Source organism: Bombina bombina, chromosome 1, assembly GCF_027579735.1.
Source record: "Bombina bombina isolate aBomBom1 chromosome 1, aBomBom1.pri, whole genome shotgun sequence".
NCBI classification, from domain to species: Eukaryota; Metazoa; Chordata; class Amphibia; order Anura; family Bombinatoridae; genus Bombina; species Bombina bombina.
In genome coordinates, this window is record NC_069499.1 from 935,358,635 (window position 1) to 935,384,851 (window position 26,217).

The window sequence follows — 26,217 nt, forward strand, 5'->3', positions numbered from 1 at the left end:
TCATGAAAATTTACATTCACTTTAAATCTCATGAGATTTCACAGTAAACTTACTTAAAGGGACATGAAACCCAATTTTTTTTCTTTCATGATTTAGAAAGAACATGCAATTTTAAACCACTTTCTAATTTACTTCTATTATCTAATTTGAGGTAAATATCTTCCCTTTTTTACAAAGATGCTCAGTTGATATTTTCTATTCAGCTTTTTACAGTTATACTGCATCACTTTCAAGTGGTTTAGCATAGGGGTATTATGTCCCTTTAAGGTTTTGGAAAAAAAAAAAAAAAAAAACTTAGACTACAATTCTTTTTTAGAAACTTTTCAACGTATTTCACACATGCATAGCAAATGTATTGTTTTCTTGGTATCCGTTGAAAAGCATGCCTAGGTAGGCTCAGGGGCTGCAATGCACTAGGGGGAGCTTGCTGCCGATTGGTGGCAAATTAGATTTTTGCTTTCTAGTAAAATCACATTCAGGCTGACAATGTAAATGCTAGTTTCCTCAGAGGGACATAGTACTGAATTGTATACATAATCCTGAGAAATTGATGTTCTGGTACTGAGCAAACCTTTTCTTCTCAGGCTGATTGGGTTTGTCTCTGCACCAAGAGCTGCATTAGGTTTGTGCACTACGGATAACAAAATCTCACTTTACATACAGAATATGCAATTTTAAATTTACAACATTTTGAGTATATAAGGTTCAGGGATCTTCAGAAAAGTAGTGACTATTTCATGAAAATTGATTACTTTTGAGAAGGATTCAGTAGCCAATGTGGGTAGTGTTGGTATAATGAAGAGCAATGCAACTTAGAAATCTAATAGAGGACAAGACAGGTGCACAAAGGCTCTCATTGGAAGCGTGATCACATTTTTTATTAGAGGATGATTGGAGAACCGTGCGTGCGTCAGTACTTTACAATGCGAATGCGCAAAAGGATGCAGTGAACAAGCGAGCTGTGCACATAAGTCAGTTATATCGCACGTGCAATTACAATGGGGAATTTTCAATACATTAATTAGAATAAACGTCCTTATTGGTCAGTAATGCGTCTGAATACTCCTACTTAGCTCTCCTATTCCATGAAGGTGGAGCATTTTGACAATGGACAAACTGTGAAAATGTAAGTGATTTTTTAACATTTACCTCGATTGCAATTACGTTTTTATATTCCATTTGGAAACATTTACTAAATAACATGCAATGTATACATACAATCTGTATAAATATTAGTGCATAATGGTCCTTTAATACATTTCCTGTGACTTGTAACACCAGCTGCAGTTTTTAAATGTATTTTAAATTATTCCTTTATGCTTATTCTTGCAATTGAAATAGCTGGCTTTGCACATTGAAACCAACACCCATAATGAAAATGTAATTGCATTAGTACAGGTGTTTTACATAGAGAGAAACAAGAAAGCAGGGTGCTATTCCTGCAGACTCATCCCATTCATATGGGCATATTCTTGAGAATAATGGGTTATGGCAGACCCGGCAACCATTTGCGCCTTTATATTCGGCCTTGGCATCCTGGTTTGGAGACACCCATGGGTGCCACCAGGTGCACCTAAAATTTAGCCTGGTGTGATGGGAGTAGAGGCAGGTGAAATACAATTCCTCTGCACTGTGAGTACCATCTATTTACCCTGGGATATATTGATTCTCCATCAGGGCTGCCATCAGGGGGTGACTCCTGTCAGGGGCCCAATGGGCCAGGGGGCCCCATGAGACAAGAACAACTTATTTAAAAAAAAAAAAAAAAAAAAAAAAAAAAAAAAATGGCAGCCACCAGAGGTTACTACAGCAGAGTGCTATTCAGCATGGGAATGTTATTACAAGTAGTAAAGCATTAGCATTTGAGAGGATTTCTGAGTGTGCACTAAACCACTATGCACAGTGTGAGACATACTTGGCACTTTGTACAGTGTGTGCCTGAGTCAGATCACTTACATTTGCAGAGGAGGTGGGACTTAGTAAATGTTTTTTTATTGCTTTGTGCAATTTCGGATTGTAACTTCAGTGTGGTAGTAGTTGTATTGTGGGGCCAGGGGTCCATAAAAACATATTTTAGCAATATGCAGCAGTGTATTTATGGATTATTTGACAATGCTGTAGAAATTCTATATTTCAAGCCATGCAGAAATGTTTCCTCCTGAATACACAAATGGTAGGTGCCCTTTTGGCAGATATGAGGTTTTTTCATTCCAGTTTACTGTCCCTTTATGCAAGGAGGCATTTTATCTAAGATTTTTACATCTACTTAAAATGTTATACTCTCAGACTAAGATTGCTCAGTGTTTGAAATGAGACAGGTTAACTTAAAACTGTTCAGTTTACACTACAGCTGACAATTTTGAAATACATACAAACAAGCCTAAATCCTGCATTTAACCAGATTTAAATGGTATGAGAGTGAGTACCACAGCTTATGGTTCCACCAAGACCATATAGAGTACAGCATTTTTCAAAATCCATAAGTACAGCTGACAGATGGGAACATTTGTACACTATATTTGAAGTGGTGCACTTGGTGGGGGAAATGGAGGAAAAAAACATACATATGTCAACCTTTCAAAAGTACTTTTCTTCATCTAGCCGTCTACCCAGATCATTAAAATGTACAAATTTGAATTCACAGAATTATTTTTGTTTTCACATTTACAAATAGGATTCTTTAAAAAAGTGATCTCTTAATTTCTGCAATTTTTTATCATGCATGTCACACACTGATGATTTAGGGGATGCAATGTGCATAAATGTTACCTTCTTTGGGTGTCTGTGTTTATGTCTTTGTGCTTTTGTTTGTCTCTGAGTGTGTATGTATTTTTTTTTCTGTGGGTCTCTGTTAGGGTGTGTGAGTATGTCTTTGTGCTTTTTTCTATGGATGCCTCTGTGAGGGTGGGTGTGTTTTCTGTGGATGTCTCTGAGGGTGTGTGTGTCTGAGTGTTTTCTGTGGGTGTCTCTCTGTGTATGTCTTTGTGTGTTTTATGTGGGTGTCTCTCTGTATTTCCTTGGGTGTATGTGCAAGTTTGAGTGTGTGTGTGTGTGTCTGTGTCAATTGTCTGTTCCTTTTTAGGACATTATGACCTTACTACTGATTATTCACATCTTTCTACAGACTTTGAGACTGAGACCTTTCCGGAAGTCACCAATCCACCATTTAACCTTTCAATTATTGTTTAGGCAGTTCAGGGCCTTTCCTTTCAACCACTGCATGCTGTTATCATTTAGTTGGCATCTTCCTTGACAAAAAGAAAATCAGAACTCCACATTTTGTTAATCTCCTTTTTTGACAAAACTGTAGTCTACCTCATTACTTGTCAGGTCAATGTAAACAAGTGCTGAGTGTCTGTTTGGGTGTCTGAGTGTGTTTCTTTGCGTGTCTGCCAGAGTGTCTATATGTGAATCCTTATGTGTGAGTGTGTGTTTCAGTGCACAAGTGTTTCTGTGTTACTACCTTTACAACATTTCCAAGTTTGACTACACTTAAGAATAAAGTGCATATACGTTTTAGTCAGGGGCCCCAAAATTTATAGTGGCGGCCCTGGTCTGCATAGCCAATTCCTACCTGTAAGTTTCTCACAGTATTTTGCAGGTTCTTTCCTGGTGTATTTATTAGTTTAGTAAACACTGTAATTAAGCCCCTCAGAGCTAATAATATTGCCTGAGACTTGTAGCAGTTGCACAGAAAACTCTGCTTGAAGCTGCAAGTGGTGTGTTTAATCCACAGTTCTAAAGAAACAAGAACATTGGAGTTGGGCTTTATGATATTGTTGATTTAACCTATGTATCGGTTGGTTTTTAGTGTGCCATTTAAAAAAGAAAGAAACTGCATCCTAAAGACGAATTCAGTAAAGAGGCTTTGAAATCAAACATCTTTTGCTCTGGATGGAAAGAATTAGTGGGTTGCTTCTAGTTGACCCTTTTATGGTTCCCACATGGGTTAATTTTTAGGAAGTTACAAGTTTACTGATGTTATTGTCACATTTTGATTTTAACGATAAAGTTTGAATAATAGTACCGTGTTTTATTCCATGAAGAGAAGAGAATCCTGTTGGACTGTGGGCAGCTATGAGTATTGAGAAAGTTATAATATAAATAATCCTATTTCAACCGGAATTTCCTTTAATCCCAGAGAAATGTGGACAGTGCAGTGCACATTCCATGAGCATTATCTTTAATTTCCTATTGCCTTATCTTCAAGTATGTTATGGCTCTCGGGCAATGCTAGATCATTTGTATGAGGAACTACAATTAATACTAAAAGTGTAATTTGAAAGTTAAAAATACTAAATTGGGGGGAGGGGTAGCACCCAACATTGTGAAAGGAGTATACACCATAAAGACATGAATACGAAAGACAAACATACTGATACAACATAATAGTCAGGGAAACTATAAAGACACTTACCCGTAGACACTCCATTTCTCATTCCATCTTCAGCAACTCAACTTCAAAAATCAAGGTGGCATTGGGGGGTATGATCCCCGGGTGTCCAGTTTTGCCATAGGCATAATCAGGGGAACAAGTGAGACGAGCTCTCTGACCCACACTCATCTACAGAAACAAAACAAAAAAAATATAATATGACATGCAGCGGGTTTTAAAGGAACATTAAACCGATTTTACAAGTATTAGAGATGTCACTGCCAAATGCAGAAGTAGGAGGCTGTTTTCAGTATTAGACCATTTGCAGAGCTAAATATCCTCTTCTGCAAGTGAAACACTAAGATCTGTGCAAATCCAGATGTTAGTGTGTTTCACTTACACAAGAGGATCTTTGGCTCTAAAAAGAGCCAAATACCGAAAACAGCCTCCTTCTGCATTTGACAGTGAACTAAATTGCTGAATGCACATCCCTAACAACTTTAGTATTGAGGTTATTCTATGCCTACCTCATCAATACAGTTCTAATATGTTTGCACGATAGGAAAAAGCGTGTGTGCACATGAAAATAATAATAAATAATAATTATATATTTTATTTTTTTCCCCATGGTCAAAAAATATAATTTATGCTTACCTGATAAATTCATTTCTCCTGTAGTGTAGTCAGTCCACGGGTCATCCATTACTTATGGGATTATAACTCCTCCCTAACAGGAAGTGCAAGAGGATCACCCAAGCAGAGCTGCCATATAGCTCCTCCCCTCTACGTCATATCCAGTCATTCGACCGAAACTATAGGGTGCAGTGGTGACTGGAGTTTAATTAAAATTTAGACCTGCTGTAAAAACAGGGCGGGCCGTGGACTGACTACACTACAGGAGAAATGAATTTATCAGGTAAGCATAAATTATATTTTCTCCTGTTAAGTGTAGTCAGTCCACGGGTCATCCATTACTTATGGGATACCAATACCAAAGCTAAAAGTACACGGATGACGGGAGGGACAGGCAGGATCTTTACACGGAAGGAACCACTGCCTGTAGAACCTTTCTCCCAAAAACAGCCTCCGAAGAAGCAAAAGTGTCAAATTTGTAAAATTTTGAAAACGTGTGAAGTGAAGACCAAGTTGCAGCCTTGCAAATCTGTTCAACAGAGGCCTCATTCTTAAAGGCCCAAGTGGAAGCCACAGCTCTAGTAGAATGAGCTGTAATCCTTTCAGGAGGCTGCTGTCCAGCAGTCTCATAGGCTAAACGTATTATGCTACGAAGCCAAAAAGAGAGAGAGGTAGCCGAAGCTTTTTGACCTCTCCTCTGTCCAGAATAAACGACAAACAGGGAAGAAGTTTGACGAAAATCTTTAGTTGCCTGCAAATAAAATTTCAGGGCACGGACGACGTCCAGATTGTGCAAAAGTCGTTCCTTCTTTGAAGAAGGGTTAGGGCACAATGATGGAACAACAATCTCTTGATTGATATTCTTGTTAGTGACTACCTTAGGTAAGAACCCAGGTTTAGTACGCAGAACTACCTTGTCTGAATGAAAAATCAGATAAGGAGAATCACAATGTAAGGCCGATAACTCAGAGACTCTTCGAGCCGAGGAAATAGCCATTAAAAACAGAACTTTCCAAGATAACAGCTTGATATCGATGGAATGAAGGGGTTCAAATGGAACACCTTGCAGAACGTTAAGAACTAAGTTTAAGCTCCACGGCGGAGCAACAGTCTTAAACACAGGCTTAATCCTAGTCAAAGCCTGACAAAAAGCCTGAACGTCTGGAACTTCTGCCAGACGTTTGTGTAAAAGGATAGACAGCGCTGAAATCTGTCCCTTTAACGAACTAGCAGATAAACCCTTTTCTAAACCCTCTTGTAGAAAAGACAATATCCTAGGAATCCTAACTTTACTCCATGAGTAACTCTTGGATTCGCACCAATATAAGTATTTACGCCATATTTTATGGTAAATTTTCCTGGTAACAGGTTTCCTAGCCTGTATTAAGGTATCAATCACTGACTCAGAGAATCCACGCTTTGATAGAATCAAGCGTTCAATCTCCATGCAGTCAGCCTCAGAGAAATTAGATTTGGATGTTTGAAAAGGACCCTGAATCAGAAGGTCCTGTCTCAGAGGCAGAGACCATGGTGGACAGGACGACATGTCCACTAGATCTGCATACCAGGTCCTGCGTGGCCATGCAGGCGCTATTAGAATCACCGATGCTCTCTCCTGTTTGATCCTGGCAATCAATCGAGGAAGCATTGGGAAAGGTGGAAACACATAAGCCATGTTGAAGACCCAAGGTGCTGTCAGAGCATCTATCAGTACCGCTCCCGGGTCCCTGGACCCGTAACAAGGAAGCTTGGCGTTCTGTCGAGACGCCATGAGATCCAGATCTGGTTTGCCCCAATGATGAAGCAGTTGGGCAAACACCTCCGGATGAAGTTCCCACTCCCCCGGATGAAAAGTCTGGCGACTTAGAAAATCCGCCTCCCAGTTCTCCACGCCTGGGATGTGGATCGCTGACAGGTGGCAAGAGTGATACTCTGCCCAGCGAATTATCTTTGAGACTTCCATCATCGCTAGGGAACTCCTTGTTCCTCCTTGATGGTTGATGTAAGCCACAGTCGTGATGTTGTCCGACTGAAACCTGATGAACCTCAGAGTTGCTAACTGAGGCCAAGCCAGAAGAGCATTGAAAATTGCTCTTAATTCCAAAATGTTTATTGGAAGGAGTCTCTCCTCCTGAGTCCATGATCCCTGAGCCTTCAGGGAATTCCAGACTGCGCCCCAACCTAGAAGGCTGGCGTCTGTTGTTACAATCGTCCAATCTGGCCTGCGGAAGGGCATCCCCTTGGACAGATGTGGCCGAGAAAGCCACCATAGAAGAGAATCTCTGGTCTCTTGATCCAGATTTAGCAGAGGGGACAAATCTGAGTAAACCCCATTCCACTGACTTAGCATGCACAATTGCAGCGGTCTGAGATGCAGGCGCGCAAATGGTACTATGTCCATTGCCGCTACCATTAAGCCGATTACCTCCATGCACTGAGCCACTGACGGGTGTTGAATGGAATGAAGGCCACGGCAAGCATTTAGAAGTTTTGATAACCTGTCCTCCGTCAGGTAAATTTTCATTTCTACAGAATCTATAAGAGTCCCTAGAAAGGGAACTCTTGTGAGTGGCACTAGAGAACTCTTTTCTACGTTCACCTTCCACCCATGCGACCTTAGAAATGCCAGAACTAACTCTGTATGAGACTTGGCAGTTTGGAAACTTGACGCTTGTATCAGAATGTCGTCTAGGTACGGAGCTACCGCTATGCCTCGCGGTCTTAGTACCGCCAGAAGGGAGCCCAGAACCTTTGTAAAGATTCTTGGAGCTGTAACTAACCCGAAGGGAAGAGCTACAAACTGGAAATGCCTGTTTAGGAAGGCAAATCTTAGATACCGGTAATGATCCTTGTGAATCGGTATGTGAAGGTAGGCATCCTTTAAATCCACTGTGGTCATGTACTGACCCTCTTGGATCATGGGTAAGATGGTTCGAATAGTTTCCATTTTGAACGATGGAACTCTTAGGAATTTGTTTAGGATCTTTAAGTCCAAGATTGGTCTGAAGGTTCCCTCTTTTTTGGGAACCACAAACAGATTTGAATAGAATCCTTGCCCGTGTTCCGACCGCGGAACTGGGTGGATCACTCCCATTAGTAAGAGGTCTTGTACACAGCGTAGAAACGCCTCTTTCTTTATCTGGTTTGCTGATAACCTTGAAAGATGAAATCTCCCTTGTGGAGGAGAAGCTTTGAAGTCCAGAAGATATCCCTGAGATATGATTTCCAACGCCCAGGGATCCTGGACATCTATTGCCCAAGCCTGGGCAAAGAGAGAAAGTCTGCCCCCCACTATATCCGTTTCCGGATCGGGGGCCCTCACTTCATGCTGTCTTAGGGGCAGCAGCAGGTTTTCTGGCCTGCTTGCCCTTGTTCCAGGACTGGTTAGGTTTCCAGCCCTGTCTGTAGCGAGCAACAGTTCCTTCCTGTCTTGGAGCGGAGGAAGTTGATGCTGCTCCTGCCTTGAAATTACGAAAGGCACGAAAATTAGACTGTTTAGCCTTTGGTTTGGCCCTGTCTTGAGGCAGGGCATGGCCCTTACCTCCAGTAATGTCAGCGATAATTTCTTTCAAGCCGGGCCCAAATAATGTCTGCCCCTTGAAAGGAATATTAAGCAATTTAGATTTAGAAGTCACATCAGCTGACCAGGATTTAAGCCACAGCGCTCTGCGCGCTTGAATGGCGAATCCGGAGTTCTTAGCCGTAAGTTTGGTTAAGTGTACTACGGCATCAGAAATAAATGAATTAGCTAGCTTAAGGGCTTTAAGCTTGTTCATAATCTCATCCAATGGAGCTGTGCTAAGGGTCTCTTCCAGAGACTCAAACCAGAATGCCGCCCCAGCAGTGACAGGCGCGATGCATGCAAGGGGTTGTAATATAAAACCTTGCTGAACAAACATTTTCTTAAGGTAACCCTCTAACTTTTTATCCATTGGATCTGAAAAAGCACAGCTATCCTCCACCGGGATAGTGGTGCGCTTATCCAGAGTAGAAACTGCTCCCTCCACCTTAGGGACCATCTGCCATAGGTCCCGTGTGGCGGCGTCTATTGGAAACATTTTTCTAAATATAGGAGGGGGTGAAAAAGGCACACCGGGTCTATCCCACTCCTTGTTAACAATTTCTGTAAGCCTTTTAAATATAGGGAAAACGTCAGTACACGTCGGTACCGCAAAATATTTATCCAGCCTACATACTTTCTCTGGAATTGCAACCGTGTTACAATCATTCAGAGCCGCTAATACCTCCCCTAGTAATACACGGAGGTTCTCAATCTTAAATTTAAAATTTGAAATCTCTGAATCCAATTTACTTGGATCAGATCCGTCACCCACAGAATGAAGCTCTCCGTCCTCATGTTCTGCAAATTGTGACGCAGTATCAGACATGGCTCTATTATTATCAGCGCACTCTGTTCTTACCCCAGAGTGATCGCGTTTACCTCTTAATTCTGGCAATTTAGATAGTACTTCAGTCATAACATTAGCCATGTCTTGCAAAGTGATTTGTATGGGCCGCCCTGATGTACTTGGCGCCACAATATCACGCACCTCCTGAGCGGGAGGCGAAGGTACTGACACGTGAGGAGAGTTAGTCGGCATAACTTCCCCCTCGTTGTCTGGTGATATTTTCTTAACATATAAAGTTTGACTTTTATTCAAAGTAGCATCTATACATTGAGTGCACAAATTTCTATTGGGCTCCACATTGGCCTTTAAACATAGTGAACAAACAGGTTCATCTGTGTCAGACATGTTTAAACAGACTAGCAATAACACTAGCAAGCTTGGAAAAAACTTTTAAATAAATTTACAAGCTATATAAAAAAACGCTACTGCGCCTTTAAGAAACATAAAAATGTGACACAGTTGAATTAACAATGAACCAAATATGTTAAAACAACCAAATTTTAACAGAAAATGTATAAAGTTAGCAGAGGATTGCACCCACCAGCAAAAGGATGATTAACCCCTTAATACCCAAAACGGATAACAGTTGAAATAAACGTTTTTATCACAGTCAAACACACTGTCACAGATCTGCTGTGACTAATTACCTCCCTCAAAACTAGTTTTGGAGACCCCTGGGCTCTGTAGAGACGTCCTGGATCATGGAGGAGAAATAGGAAGACTGACTAAATTTTTACTGCGCAATAAAGCGCTAAAATAGGCCCCTCCCACTCGTATTACAATAGTGGGGAAGCTCAGTAAACTGTTTTTATGCAGAAAAAAACGACAGCCATGTGGTAAAAATCATGCCCATAAAGTTTTATCACCAAGTACCTCAGAAAAAACGATTAACATGCCAGTAAACGTTTTAAAATTGAAAATTATGAAGTGTTATTAATAAACCTGCTGCTAGTCGCTTTCACTGCAGTGCAGGCTCAAATATTACTTTAATATTGACAGTATTTTCTTAGTGAAATTCCATTCCCCAGAAATACCTCAGAGTATACATACATACATATCAGCCTGATACCAGTCGCTACTACTGCATTTAAGGCTGCACTTACATTACATCGGTATTAGCAGTATTTTCTCAGTCAATTCCATTCCTTAGAAAATAATTTACTGCACATACCTCCTTGCAGGTGGGCCCTGCATGCTATCCCCTGTTCTGAAGTTACCTCACTCCTCAGAATGGCCGAGAACAGCAAATGGATCTTAGTTACGACCGCTAAGATCATAGAAAACTCAGGCAGATTCTTCTTCTAATGCTGCTTGAGAACAAACAACACACTCCGGTGCCGTTTAAAATAAACTTTTGATTGAAGAATAATGTAACGGTACCAACCGGATACCAAGGGTTAACACCAGGGAACAATGTCCTGCATAGGGAATCAGCAGTTCACAACCCAGCCAGTTTTCAGGTTTTAAACAGAATAACACTTTATTTGAAGGCAGCATACAGATTTATACAGGTTTTTGACCCCCCCCCCCCCCAGATGGGGGTGGAAAGAATGTTGTACATTAGATAAAAGGGAGAAGCGCCCTTGACATGATACAATAGGATTATATTACTTAAACACTTCAACCACAGGACACTCTTGACTCTCCTTATCACTTAGGCGTTTCTCTCTGGGGGTGATCAAACAATAGAATGCTAAGCATTAATTAGATTGTAGCTGGAGCCAGCCACTTGTGGTTAGAAAATAAAGTTAACACTTTCAGTCCTGACCGAAGGGTCTGTCACAGACAACCTTTCTTACGTTATAGTCCAGAAGTGGCTAGGTTTGCCACAATGCTCCCCCAGAACCAAGCCGGCATACACAGTCTGATCCCAACGGATCGGCTTGGGGATGTCCGGGGCAACAACTTTCGGCTCAAGTAAGCTACGGGGTGTTCTCCGCCATCTGCTCCAACTTGGCTCAGTACTGCCCCCACCCCAAACATGGAAGCGTCTCTTCCCGGAGGGACTGGGCTTGGGTAGTCACAGGGTTAACATTAGCGGGATCCATGGGAGCATAGGCAGAAACAAGGGGGGCCAAGTCATTTCCAAGGAGAACATCAGCAGGTAAGTCCTTCTTGACCCCCACATTCACAAGTCTAGCGCCCACTCCCCAATCCAAATGTACCCTGGCAACAGGTAGGCGGAACACAGTGCCCCCTGCTACCCTCACAGCCACAGTGTCTCCAGTGTGCTGTTTCTCAGGCACCAAGTTCTCTTGAAGCAAGGTCATGGTAGCACCAGTATCCCGTAGACAACTGACCTCCTTCCCATTCACTTTAACCCGTTGCCGGTTATTCCGGTGGGCAGCTTGCACGGGGTCTGCTTCATGTAGGCTGCCCCAGCATTCTGGCGCCTCTACGTAGCGGGCCACAGGCTGAGGATTATGTGGGATTCCGCCAGCGGGTCTTCTCCAGGACTGTGCTTGATTCGCTGCATTTAGGGGACACTCTGGTCTTTTGTGCCCTAGTTGCTTACATCCAAAGCACCGAATAGGTTGTGAGTAGCCCCGCGAATTGAACCGGGCTCTCTGAGGGTAGTTCGTGGCCGGAGGCCGTGTGGTATAGCGGTGCGCCGGGGGTTGGTAACTGGCAGCTGCTGGGGTGACTGGGGGTCTGTACTCCACTCTAGCAGTGGGCAATCGGTATACTGCTCCCCCTGCCCCTCGTACTGCCACGGATCCGCCAGTGGGTGCTGTATCCGGCACCAAATGGGGAGCTATCAGGGTTAAAGTAGCTCCCGAATCCCGAAGTCCCTGGACCGACATCACCTCATGCAGAATTCCCAGGGGTTCCTCGGCTTGGGTGCTCAACACCTCATGAGCGGCTGGCTCCGTTTGGTAATGGTGAGCAGCCGCCCTTGGGGCCAGGTTCTGTCTGACCTGGTTCCAAGCTTGTCTGCTCCGATTTTGGGTGCACTCACGTGCCATATGTCCCCACTGCTTGCAGGTGTGGCATTGTATATTAGCCCGTCCGTTGTTAGGCTGTAGTCCATGGTGCCTCCTGGCATCAAAATGCTGGTCTGCTAATCTGGCTGCTTCGGTTAAGGTGAGGGGTTTTCGATCTCTCACCCATTCTTGGGCTTCTGGGGACAAGCCGTTAAAGAATTGCTCCAACAGCATCAGTTGTCGCAATTCTTCCATGGTGGTAGCTTGGCTGGCCTGTATCCACCCCTGAGATGCTTGATCCAGCTTGTGGGCCCACTCTGCATGGGAATCTCTTTCTGGCTTGCGCAGGCCTCTAAACTTGCGCCGGTATGCCTCTGAGGTAATGGCATATCTTTCCAAGATCGCTCTCTTCACTTTAGCGTAATCCTTGCTGTCCTCCCTGGGTACAGCGCGATACGCTTCCGCTGCCCTACCGGCTAGCTTGCCTGCTAGCACCGGCACCCATACGGACTGCTCCAAATCATGTAACTCGCACAGTCTCTCAAAATCCTGTAAATACCCATCAATCTCATCCTTCTCCTCACAAAACATTTTAAATGCATGGTATGGGATTTTGGGTCTTACTGGGTTGCTGAGTGCGTCCAAAATGGATTCTGCTCGGGAGGATGCATTCCGCGGACTGTGTGCCATCACGTACTCCTGCACATCTGCCATTACCACGGATAGCATATCCCGTGGTACAGGTTGGGGTAAAAATTCCAGCCTGGTCCTCATTTCCCTCTGGTATAGGGTCTCCTCCATGGCTGCTGGAGGCGTAGCGCTGCGAGCTCTGTCTCCCTCCATCAGCTCAGCAATTAATATAGCCTTGGGTTTGCTGCTGCCTATCTTTCCCCTGGCTTCTAGCAGTTCCTTTTACGTTTGTCTCTTTAGCTTAGAATAATCCATCTCCATTCACTTCGGTCCCTGGTACTCCTTCCATCTTAGTCAGTATTGTAGTAATCCCCCTCTTCCTGAGGTTACTGGCTTGTGTAGTTGCTCTTCTGGGCGATAAGGTTCATTCCGTCGCTTGCCACCAATTGTAACGGTACCAACCGGATACCAAGGGTTAACACCAGGGAACAATGTCCTGCATAGGGAATCAGCAGTTCACAACCCAGCCAGTTTTCAGGTTTTAAACAGAATAACACTTTATTTGAAGGCAGCATACAGATTTATACAGGTTTTTGACCCCCCCCAGATGGGGGTGGAAAGAATGTTGTACATTAGATAAAAGGGAGAAGCGCCCTTGACATGATACAATAGGATTATATTACTTAAACACTTCAACCACAGGACACTCTTGACTCTCCTTATCACTTAGGCGTTTCTCTCTGGGGGTGATCAAACAATAGAATGCTAAGCATTAATTAGATTGTAGCTGGAGCCAGCCACTTGTGGTTAGAAAATAAAGTTAACACTTTCAGTCCTGACCGAAGGGTCTGTCACAGACAACCTTTCTTACGTTATAGTCCAGAAGTGGCTAGGTTTGCCACAAATAAAAACTAAGTTTAACACACCACAGTCCTCTCACACGTCCTATTTTTAGTTAGGTGCAAGAGAATGACTGGGTATGACGTAGAGGGGAGGAGCTATATGGCAGCTCTGCTTGGGTGATCCTCTTGCACTTCCTGTTAGGGAGGAGTTATAATCCCATAAGTAATGGATGACCCGTGGACTGACTACACTTAACAGGAGAAATATTGGCACCCCTGCATTCCTGTCAGACAATGTACCATTCTCATGTTTATTTCTTTTGTTTGTATTGCTATGACACAAAAAAAATGGAGAGAAAAAAAGCCAAATTCTGACACATTCTACGCAAAACTCCAAAAATGTACTTGAAAAAAATATTGTCACCTTCTCAAAATTGTAAGAAATAATTGCATTCCAAGTTTGTGATGCTCCTGTAAATTTGTAATTACTCACGTATCAATTATCACAAATCCAGGGTTTTAAACCCCCTAATGAGGTGCGCTCAAGGAAGGAGATGTGAAATAAAATAGTCCAGAGACGTGGCAGCTCTTCCAATATGTGCAGGAACAAAGATACGATCTACAGTTGGAGACAAGAAGGCGCCAAAATAGGGTAATATCACCACTACACAACGATAAGCTATGGTGACAGACGCAATACTTACAAACGAAGCGGCACTACGATGTGCCCGATTACGCAGACCGGGACCTCACAATCGCCCGGAAGACCAAACACTGGCGAACGGCAAACCTCCGGCAATCACGTGGTTCGTCTGGCCAATCAGGGTCCGATAGACACACACACCTTACTCCAATCTTTACGGAGGAGACAGTGTTCTGTAGTGACGATAGGCAGGAAACCCAAAACACTATAGACACTCGAAATTAATGTGTGATATTTGAGGATAAGGAGGAGATCCACTCCAGCAAGGTACAATAAAAAACAAATTTATTAAAATGTCCTAAAAATCAGCAACGCGTTTCTCGGCTACACAGAGCCGTTTCATCAGGCTGTAATAAAAATGTTTCAACAATTCTGCTGCTTAAGTACCTCCTCTCACCAATCACAACACTTCTCACTTTACACACCTTTCTTGGGGAGGTTACATACAATTGATGTAATACATGTATTCACGGTATTTGGGTAATAACATTGTATCCTAATCTTATTCAAATTACTATTTGTTTGATTCATTACTTATTGAAATAAGCGGATTTTTTTGTTCTATTATAAACTCAACCCTGGTAAATAGTTACTAACTAATACAAACTGTATTTCATGACATTTCGACAAATATTTCATTATTTACTCTATTGCTGAGACACCAATATTATCATTAATAAACCAATTCATGAGTTAGATATATATTATATTAGTAATATGTAAATCGCATAACCTAAATTAATATGCAATATAATAGTCCTATATATCTATATACACAACATTGATCATATAGTATTTTAAAATTAAAGCATCTAAAACGGTGATCTAAGATCGTGTCAAAATTTACCCTTCTAAAACCTATCAATATTAAATATACATAAAATGAGATATAAATATCAGACTCTCAAATAACAAACGCTATATCTACTCTCAATATATGAAATCACAGAATAATTGTGTCACCTGCGGTATCATGTTAGATTCTAAAAGATCCTATAAATTTCATGTGTGATTCTAAAAGATCGCCTATTATGTTCTTTAGGATGATAAAAATAAAAATAATATTAAAAACCTGTAATATACAGACTCTCAAATACACAAATACTATATCTATTCTCAATAACTGATATCACAGAACACTTGCATTATTTGTGGTTCCAAGTATGATTCTATGAGATCCTATAAATTTCATGTGTGATTCTAAAAGATCACCTATTAAGTCATTTGTGATATGGATGTTCATTTTATACTTGCTATAGTCTTTAAAAAAAACATTAGATTCATTGGACTGTGTGTCAGTCTTATTACTACTAAATCACACTTGCATTGACCTTGTCCTAATCAATTATTTTACAAAAAAATAATACATTTGTGTATTTGAGAGTCTGTATATTACAGGTTTTTAATATTTTTATCATCCTAAAGAACATAATAGGCAAGCTTTTAGAATCACACATGAAATTTATAGGATCTTTTAGAATCTAACATGATACCGCAGGTAACAATTATTCTGTGATTTCATATATTGAGAGTAGATATAGCGTTTGTTATTTGAGAGTCTGATATTTATATCTCATTTTATGTATATTTAATATTGATAGGTTTTAGAAGGGTAAATTTTGACACTATCTAAAACACCGTTTTAGATGCTTTCATTTTAAAATACTATATGATCAATATTGTGTATATAGATATATAGGACTATTATATTGCATATTAATTTAGGTTATGCGATTTACATATTACTAATAAAATATAATATATATCTAACTCATGAATTGGTTTATTAATGATAATATTGGTGTCTCAGCAATAGAGTAAATAATGAAATATTTGTCGAAATGTCATGAAATACAGTTTGTATTAGTTAGTAACTATTTACCAGGGGTGAGTTTATAATAGAACAAAAAAAATCCGCTTATTTCAATAAGTAATGAATCAAACAAATAGTAATTTGAATAAACTAGGATACAATGTTATTAGCCAAATACCGTGAATACATGTATTAACATCAATTGTATGTAACTTCCCCAAGAAAGGTGTGTAAAGTGAGAAGTGTTTTGATTGGTGAGAGGCGGTACTTAAGCAGCAGGATTGTTAAAAATGTATTACAGCCCGATGAAACGGCTGTGTAGACGAGAAACGCGTTGCTGATTTTTAGGACATTAATAACATTTGTTTTTTATTGTACCTCGCTGGAGTGGATCTCCTCCTTATCCTTAAATATCACACATTAATTTCGAGTGTCTATAGTGTTTTGGGTTTCCTGTCTATTGTCACTACAGAACACTGTCTCCTCCGTAAAGATTGGAGTAAGGTGTGTGTGTCTATCGGACCCTGATTGGCCAGACGAACCACGTGATTGCCGGAGGTTTGCCGTTCGCCAGTGTTTGGTCTTCCGGACGATTGTGAGGTCCCGGTCTGCGTAATCAGGCACATCGTAGTGCCGCTTCGTTTGTAAGTATTGAGTCTGTCACCATAGCTTATCGTTGTGTAGTGGCGATATTACCCTATTTTGACGCCTTCTTGTCTCCAACTGTAGATCGTATCAATTAACAGGTGCTGAATACATAGAAATCACACCGGCAACCAGTTAAAATAGTGAACAATTTACACAACCTCTCTGTTGTGTGTCTGTGTGCCATACTGAGCATGGAGAAGAGAAAGAACAGCAAAGAATTGTCTGAGGATTTGAGAACAAAAATTGTGGAAAAGCATGGTCAATCTCAAGGTTACAAGTCCATCTCCAGAGATCTTCTGGTTCGAACATGATTTTTATTTACAGGTTAAAGGTACGGGGGGGATGGGCACCCGTTTCGTCCCCAGCTATGCCGTTTATGGCAGCTTTGGAGAATCTGTGGGTACACAGTGGACATAGATGGGGCGAAATATCACCTATCGTCGCTACAAAGACTATATTCTTTTAATCTGGAAAGATCCTGAGGTAGCACTGAATACATTCTGATGTCACCTCCAAAAACATTAATGGAATATCCAACTTCCATGGGATTATAATATAGAATAATTATTTTTTAGATCTAGAAATATAAGTAGAGGATAATGTCATTTAGACTAAACTTATTTTTTAAAAAGTCGATGTTAAAGGGACACTGAACCCAAATTTTTTCTTTCATGATTCAGATAGAGCATGCAATTTTAAAGGAATACTAACCCGAATGTTTTCTTTCATGATTCAGATAGAGCTTACAATTTTAAGCAACTTTCTAATTTACCCTTTATCAATTTTTCTCTGCTCTCATGTTATCTTGATTTGAAAAAGCAGTAATGAAATGTTAGGAGCCGGCCCATTTTTAGTTCAGCACCTGGGTAGAGCTTGCTGATTGGTTTGCTACATTTAGCCACAAATCAGCAAGTGCAACCCAGGTGCTGAACAAAAAATGGTCCGGCTCTAAAGCTTGCAGTACTGCTTTTTCAAATCCAAGATAGCATGAGAACAAAGAAAAAAATTATAATAGGAGTAAATTAGAAAAGTGCTTAAAATCTCTTGCTCTATCTGAATCATGAAAGAAAAAAATTGGGTTTAGTATCCCTTTAAGCAACTTTCTAATTTACTCCTATTATCAATTTTTTCTTCGTTCTCTTGCTATCTTTATTTGAAAAAGGCATCTAAGCTTTTTTTTAATTCAGTACACTGGACAGCACTTTTTTATTGGCGGATGAATTTAACCAACAAAGAGCAAGGACAACCCAGGTTGTTCACCAAAAATGGGCCTGCATCTAAACTTGCATTTCAAATAAAGATACCAAAAGAATGAAGACAATTTGATAATAGGAGTAAATTAGAAAGTTGCTTAAAATGTTATGCTCTATCTGAATCACGAAAGAAAAAAATTGGGTTCAGTGTGCCTTTAATAATATTGTATTGCTGTCTCTAAGTGGATTGAGAATGTTCCAAAGGGACAATTCTACATAAGACTAAACTGTACAGATGTGACAGTATTCAAAGAACAGGCTACCCTTCTAAAAAAGATTTCTAGAAAAAGATAACTTATATGCAACTATTTAATTATTAGAAAGAGGAGATGTGTTAAAATACAAAAAGTGAGACGTCTCTACAGAGAATAGAAATCTATATTTTATATTTAACTATAACAATCAAAGTAAAGACCTCAGAAAAATAATCGAGAAACACTGGGGTATATTAAACCGAGTAACTACTATAAAACCCCTGATAGCAATCAATATTCAAAAGAGCTCCTAATTTAAAAAGGCCATCTAACCAAAAGCTATTGTAGAGATAAAATATTTGTACATTGGCTAAATGACAGCAAAGGATTTAAATATGGCAGAGGTTGTTATGGCTGTAAACATCTTAAAAGTACTAATAAAGGGGTTAATAAATGTAACTCCCAAAATGGAAAAAAAGCTATATGAAATGGATTAATAACATGCAATAGCAAATATGTAGTATATCTACTAGAATGTGAATGCAATTTATTCTATATAGATAAAACTATTAGGTTTTTGAACACAAGAATATATATAATATAAAAGAATGGAGTCAAAACATCCGGGCTCTCTTCATTTAAAAAAAGAAACACAATCAGGACCCCAGTGAGCTTTCATTTATAGGGATTAGAAAAGTAGTTCAAAATTGCATAGGATCTAATATAGACAAAGAACTTTCTAAATTAGAAATGAAGTGGATCGGAAATGAAGTTGAACACCATAATACCATCTGGTCTAAATGTGGATTTCGAATTGGTTCACTTTTTAGAATAAATTAAATATAACGTTATGAATATCTAACTATAACAGCATTATACTGCCAATCCAAAAGGTGAACACACCTAGTGAGCCAATTAGGTGTGTAGCAGCCAATCATCTCCCATTTTTTTAACTAGTTAAATTAAAGGACCATTAAATACAGTAGATTTGCATAATAAAAAGACAATACAAAGTCTGAACTTCAAATACTAAAATTTCAAAAGTTGTCCATTTCCATCAGCCAATCAAAATGCACATACATATATTCTGTGAATTCTTGCACATGCTCAGTAGGAGCTGTGACTCAAAAAGTGTAAATATAAAAAGACTGTGCACATTTTGTTAATGGAAGTAAATTGGAAAGTTGTTGAAAATTGGATGCTCTATTTGAATCATGAAAGTGTAATTATGACTTGAGTGTCCCTTCTTAAATGGATTTGATAGAAGTAAACTGGAAAATTGTTTAAATGTCATGCTATATTATCAATTTTGCTGTGTTATCTTGGAATCCTTTGTTATAGAGTAATCCTAGGTGAGCTCAGGAGTGTGCACTGTTTGCAACAAAGTTTGCAGCAACATTATACATACAGCCATAGACTGCATCCTTTTAAACTCGTATCAGTCTACTTAGGTTAACTCTTAAAGGATAACAAAATACATTAGAAGGTTGTTTAAAAATTACTTACCTATAGTCCCGTTAATGCCCTCAATAAAAGTTGATATTCCCAGACTTGATTATATTTTTAAGAACATTTAACCCTTTCCCGACGGTACTTATTTGTCTACATCAGAAAAAAGTTCAGATGTAAACATCCAAGAAAAATTTAAAACACACAACCGTTTATGCGATCATGTGATTTCAATGATGGGATTGTGTCAGTGAAGTGTGTCTATGATGCTTGGTACCAGCTCCAGCTTGCAATCCCATTTACAAAGCAGCTATGGCTTCAGTACAGTCAAAGGGCTAGGACGCATCATGCTGTCCTAACATCGCTAAAGCCCAGTGCAGTTAGGATGGCATGGAACGTCCTAACGGCGGGAAGGGGTTAAACGGAGATGGTTTAATCTGCCATCTTGTGGCCATTTCAGAAGTCTGAAAGTTATATTTATATGTTTAAACAAATGTTTAGTCATTTTAACATAAACCCCCCCCCCCCCCAAAAAAAAAAAAACCACTAAATATCAAGGCAATTATATTTTTCTATTTCAAATGTTTAAGGGACAGTAAACCTCATAAAAAAAAGTAATGTTACACAATTCTGCTCCTGCAATCAGGAGCGTTATGATTAGAAAGCGTACCCGCAAATTGCTTTTGAAAAGACCTGATCAGAAGAGTCCCTAAAAGCCATTTATTTTGCATATAATATAAAGTTTATGACTATAACAACATTGCCTAAAAACAGATTGCTCACTGACAGTTCAGCAGACCTCTTGCAGCATTATTGGTGAACAGTGACATTATGGTATCCCTTTAAAAAGGGACATACACTAATTTTTTCTTTGCATATAGGTTTTGTAGATGATTTACTAATATAGCCCATAAAGGTTGTTTTTTTTGTTTTGTTTTAAAAAAAAAAAAAAAAAAAATGTATAGTTTGCTTATTTTTAATTAACATTGCTCTGATTTTCAGACTCCTAACCAAGCCCCAAAGTTTTATGAGAATACCGTCAGCTACCTTCTCCAGCTTGCTCCTGTTTGTGTAAAGGGTCTTTTCATATGCAAAAGAAGGGGGAGGGTCTTATTTCCCACTTGCAGTGGGCTTTCCAGCTACCTTTTCAACAGAGCTAAACTGAGAGCTTCTAAGTAAGTTTTTAAACAGTTTTATACTGGACTTTTATGTCAGTATCTGTGCATCTTGTTCTTTATAGTAGTGTCTATTACATGCAGTTATATGAAAATGAGTGTATACTGTCCCTTTAAAGCTGAGATGTTACCTACCTGTGCAACTCCTTCCTCCCAGCCACGGATCACCTCATGACAGCCAATCTTAAACTTGAAAGGCTTGTCTCTGTCACGGGATGAGTCAAACTTCTTGCCATCCTCCAGGAGCCCTACAAGTTAAAAATCACACCACTATATTCTTGTTTTAAAAAGTTAAGGTCCTATAAGCATAATATTAGAACAGTTAGTTAAAAGAGCTACCAGATATATAACACACCAATAACTACAACTTGTGTGGTACCCAGGGTATTCAATAGTGAGTTTGATATTAATTATTGGGAATAATATATTGCATGTACACATCTGCATATATTTTCCTGCCTGTGTAATTTAAATTTACATTTATATGACTAGGATTCACTTTTTTTCCTTCCTCCCCCAGTTAAAATCACCATAATGTGTAGGCAATACTGTTGATATACACATGCCCAGTATCACTGGTTAACTCATGGGGGTATATGAGGGGTTAAAAATTAACACTTAGGGGCTGATTTATCATGGCCCGTCTTGTGCCTAATGAATCAATTTCCGCGCGAGCCTTCAGGCTCACGAGAAACAGGAGTTAAGAAGCAGCTGCTCCTTAACTCAGCCGCTGCCTCTGAGGATGCGAACATCAATCCGCCCGATCTCATACTATCGGGTTGATTGGCACCCCCTGCTAGCGGCCAATCAATCTTGATTGGCCGCAAATCTACAGGGGGCGGCATTGCACAAGCAGTTCACAAGAACTGCTTGTGCGATACGCCGTCGGCATTTATCGATGGATTTTTTAAAAACTATTGTTGTTTAAATATTGAAAACATAAGGGCAAACCTCTGTTATAAAATGGCTGACTAGAATGTACAATTTCTAAATTTGTTAGCGTCAGAGCAGACAGCCTCTAACTTGGCCCTCCAGAGGCTTTGGAACTACATTTCTAATGATGCTCAGCCAGCATATCAGCTGGCTGAGCATCATGGGAAATGTAGTTCCCAAAACCTCCAAGTTTGAGGATGTCTGCGTTAGAGGGACAGTAAATATGTTTTTATTTCAATACATTTTGTTATCTTGCCGTAAAACATTAAGACAAGTCTAAACATTTGAAAAACTTCATGTTTGCTTCAATTGTTTTTCAACAGTCAAACTCCACCTATTACTTGCCTTACTTGGAGGAGCCAATTCAGACGCTAGTCTGCAGGCAATGCTGCTAGTCCTAGTCATTATAAAATGCATTGTTTTGCTGTTATTAGTTACATCCAATTAGGGACACAATGTAACATGGTTAAGCCTTGAGGAGTCCCTGCTTGGTACATTTCAAGTTCTGAGAATTAGAAATTGCTCCATTTTCAGAGCTGAACAACATGAAAAGGGGCAAAATAAATAAGTTATATTGCAGTTTTATTACACATAACTGAACATTTTGTATTAAATCTCAGTTTACTGTCCCTTTAAAAAGGGACAGTCTAGTCAAAATTAAACCCTGCCTCCCTCTAGTCATGGGTGACACCATGTTGAAAATGTGGCTTTCACTACAGTTCAGTGATGTGTTAAAGAGAGGTGCATGAAATGTTTCTAGTGTTTAAAGGGACAGTCAACACCAGAATTTTTGTTGTTTAAAAAGAAAGACAATCCCTTTATTACCCATTCCCCAGTTTTGCATAACCAACACAGTTATAATAATGCACGTTTTACCTCTGATTACCTTGTATCTAAGCTTCTGCTGACTGCCCCCTTATTTAAGTTATTTTGACAGACTTGCATTTTAGCCAATCAGTGCTCACTCCTAGGTCACTTCACTTGCATGAACTCAATGTTATCTATATGAAACACATGAAATAATGCCGTCTAGTGGTCAAAATGCATTTAGATTAGAGGCAGTCTTCAAGGTCTAAGAAATTAGCATATCAACCTCATAGGTTTAGCTTTCAACTAAGACTATTAAAAGAACAAAGCAAAATTGGTGATAAAAGTAAATTGGGAAGTTGTTTAAAATTACATTCCCTTTTTAAATCATGAGTTTATTTTGTAGTTGACTGTCCTTTTAAGTATTCGCCACACCCTATATTGAGAGATGAGGAGGATTGAGGCATCACTACAATACCTTTTTTACCCACCGATGCAGAGAGAGCACTCTGTGGCCCTCTCTTCATCGGCCAGCAATTGTGCCGATCGTTGGTGGGTGGGAGGCCCATCCTGGAGGATATCCGGTAGAAGGGGGCGGGATCGCACGCGGGGGGGGGGAGAACGGGACTGCTACACTATGTAACTGGTAAAGTGTAAAGGGAAGGAGAGAGAGGGGGATACATGTCATCCAAGGGATCTGGGAGGGAGTGGGGGACTACACTACAGAAAAAAAAAATTGGAATTTTTATTTAATTTTTTTAATAAAAAAAAAAAAAAAAGCTAATTTTATGGCAAACTGGGTACTGGAGACAGCAGCCAGTACCCAAGATGGCTGCAAATAGGTAGAGGGGGGAGGGTTAGAGAGCTGTTTGGGGGGTGGGGGGGATCCTACACTGCAGAGGGATCCGGGAGGGATCAGGGAGTGGGATATGTCAGGCGGGAGGCTAATCTCTACACTAAAGCTAAAATGAACCCCTTTACTGCTGGGCATAATACAAGTGTGGTGCCCAGCGGCATTTAGCGGCCGTCTAATTACCAAAAAGCAATGCCAAAGCCATATATGTCTACTATTTTTGAACAAAGGGAATTTTAGAGAAGCATTTACAACCATTTGTGCCATAATTGCACAAGCTGTTTATAAATAATTTCAGTGAGAAACCTTAAGTTTGTGAAAAAAAATTAACGTTTTCTTTTCTTATTTGATCTCATTTGGCGGTGAAATGGTGGCATTAAATATAGCAGATAGTGTTCCAATGTAACTACCGCTAATTTAAAAAAAAACAAAAAAACAATGGTTTGGAAATAGCAAAGTGCTACTTGTATTTATTGCCCTATAACTTACAAAAAAAAAAAAAAAAAAAAAAGCAAAGAACATGTAAACATTGGGTATTCCTAAACTCAGAACAAAATTTAGAAACTATTTAGCATGGGTGTTTTTTGGTGGTTGTAGATGTGTAACAGATTTTGGGGGTCAAAGTTAGAAAAAGTGTGGGTTTTTTTCAATTTTTCCATCATATTTTATAATTTTTTTATAGTAAATTTAAAGATATAATGAATACTGGTATCTTTAGAAAGTCCATTTAATGGCGAGAAAAACGGTATATAAATGTGTGTGTGTACAGTAAATGAGTAAGAGGAAAATTACAGCTAAACACAAACACCGCAGAAATTTAAAAATAGCCCTAGTCCCAAACGGTAAGAAAATTGAAAAGTGCTGTGGTCACTAAGGGGTTAAAATACCATTAAAAATGGTAAATAACATTCCTTAGAGCATGCAATCTTAAATGGACAGTCAAGTCCAAAAAAAACGTTCATGATTCAGATAGTGCATGTAATTTTAAACAACTTTCCAATTTACGTTTATCACCAATTTTGCTTTGTTCTCTTGGTATTCTTAGTTGAAAGCTAAACCTAGGCGGTTCATTTGCTAATTTCTTAGACCTTGAAGGCCGCCTCTAATCTAAATGCATTTTGACAGTTTTTCACCACTAGAGGGCGCTAGTTTATGTATTTCATATAGATAACATTGAGCTCATGCACGTGAATTTACCGAGGAATGAGCACTGATTGGCTAAAATGCAAGTCTGTCAAAAGAACTTAAAGGGGGCAGTCTGCAGAGGCTTAGATACAAGATAATTACAGAGGGAAAACGTGTATTATTATAACTGTGTTGGTTAATTAAAACTGGGGAATGGGTAATTAAGAGATTATCTATCTTATAAAACAACAACAATTCTGGTGTTGACTGTCCCTTTAAGACTAGCGACACTGCACTTGTGTGAGTATAACTCCCACAAAGGGGTTAAACACATAGTAGAAGTACTGTTCATGACCCCTAGAGCACTGCTGGTCCCGAGTGGAAACTGACTTGCACCCAATTGGTAGTGCAAGTAATTATTAGAGCATGTAATAGCTTTTCAACTATAATGGCCCTTTATGGAGGATGTTTGAAGGTTTTAGATAGTTAAGGCGAATGTCATCCTAAAATGTTTTTGTATGTTCTATTTTTGCAACATTAAACAGTTTACTGAAGTTTATCTAGGCAAGCTCAAGGGCAGCAGAGAACCTAGGTTCTAGCTGTTGATTGGTGGAGATAGATAGATATATATATATATATATATATATATATCTATCACCCATGTGTTTAGTTAGAAACCATTAGTGCATTGCTACTCCAACAAATGATACAGATTAGATGATAGAAGTAAATTAGAAAATTGTTTAAAATTATATTCTCTATCTGAATCATGAAAGAAAATCTTTGGGTTTCATGTCCCTTTAAAGGCTAAACCTAGATAAACTGATTTATAAGACTCTGCAGTTCACCTCTTATCTCACAGTCTGGCTGTGAATAGCTAATAACATTTACTGTTTGTTCATGTGTGCCATATAGACCTTGTGCTCACTCCAGTGGAATTATTTATGAGTCAGCACTAATTGCCTGAAATGCAAGTCTGTCAAAAAATCTGAGATAAGGAGGCCGTCTGCAGAAGCTTAGATAAAGGAGTTGATTTATCAACCTATTAGTCAGGCTTTCGCCTGCCTACGACTGCAGGTTCTCACAAGAGAACCTGCACGCCGTTTTAACAAGCAGCGGTCATCTGGCTGCTGCTTCCCTACCCTTTCGCCACCTCTTAGGTGGCGAATTTCAATCTCCCCGGTTTTGTCTGACCGGGGAGATTGACAGCTCAGGACTGCACACAAGCGCAAAATAGCACTCGTGTGCAATGCTGAATTCCGCCAGAGGATTTCAGCCCGCCAGAGGCGAGCTGCGGTGGACAGGGGTGCCTATATGTATAAATCAACCTCATAAAGGTAGTCATGATGGAGGTAAAAAAGTATATTACTTTAACAGTGTTGGTTATGCAAAACTGGGGAATGGTAAATAAAAGGGATTATCTATCTTTTTTTAAAAACATTAACATTTTT

At 39.7% G+C, this 26,217-nt stretch overlaps 1 protein-coding gene across 1 annotated transcript in view; it reads right to left on the minus strand.

The window, feature by feature from the left end:
* Positions 1–26,217, minus strand: part of FKBP1A (FKBP prolyl isomerase 1A) — a 32,634-nt gene that overhangs the window by 3,703 nt on the left and 2,714 nt on the right. The window contains exons 3-4 of the mRNA XM_053700714.1: positions 21,184–21,296; positions 4,418–4,564 (exon numbers count right to left, since the gene is read on the minus strand). Of these exons, the coding sequence (XP_053556689.1) occupies positions 4,436–4,564; positions 21,184–21,296 (242 nt within the window). The 3' untranslated portion in view covers positions 4,418–4,435. The remainder of the gene's footprint in view (positions 1–4,417; positions 4,565–21,183; positions 21,297–26,217) is intronic.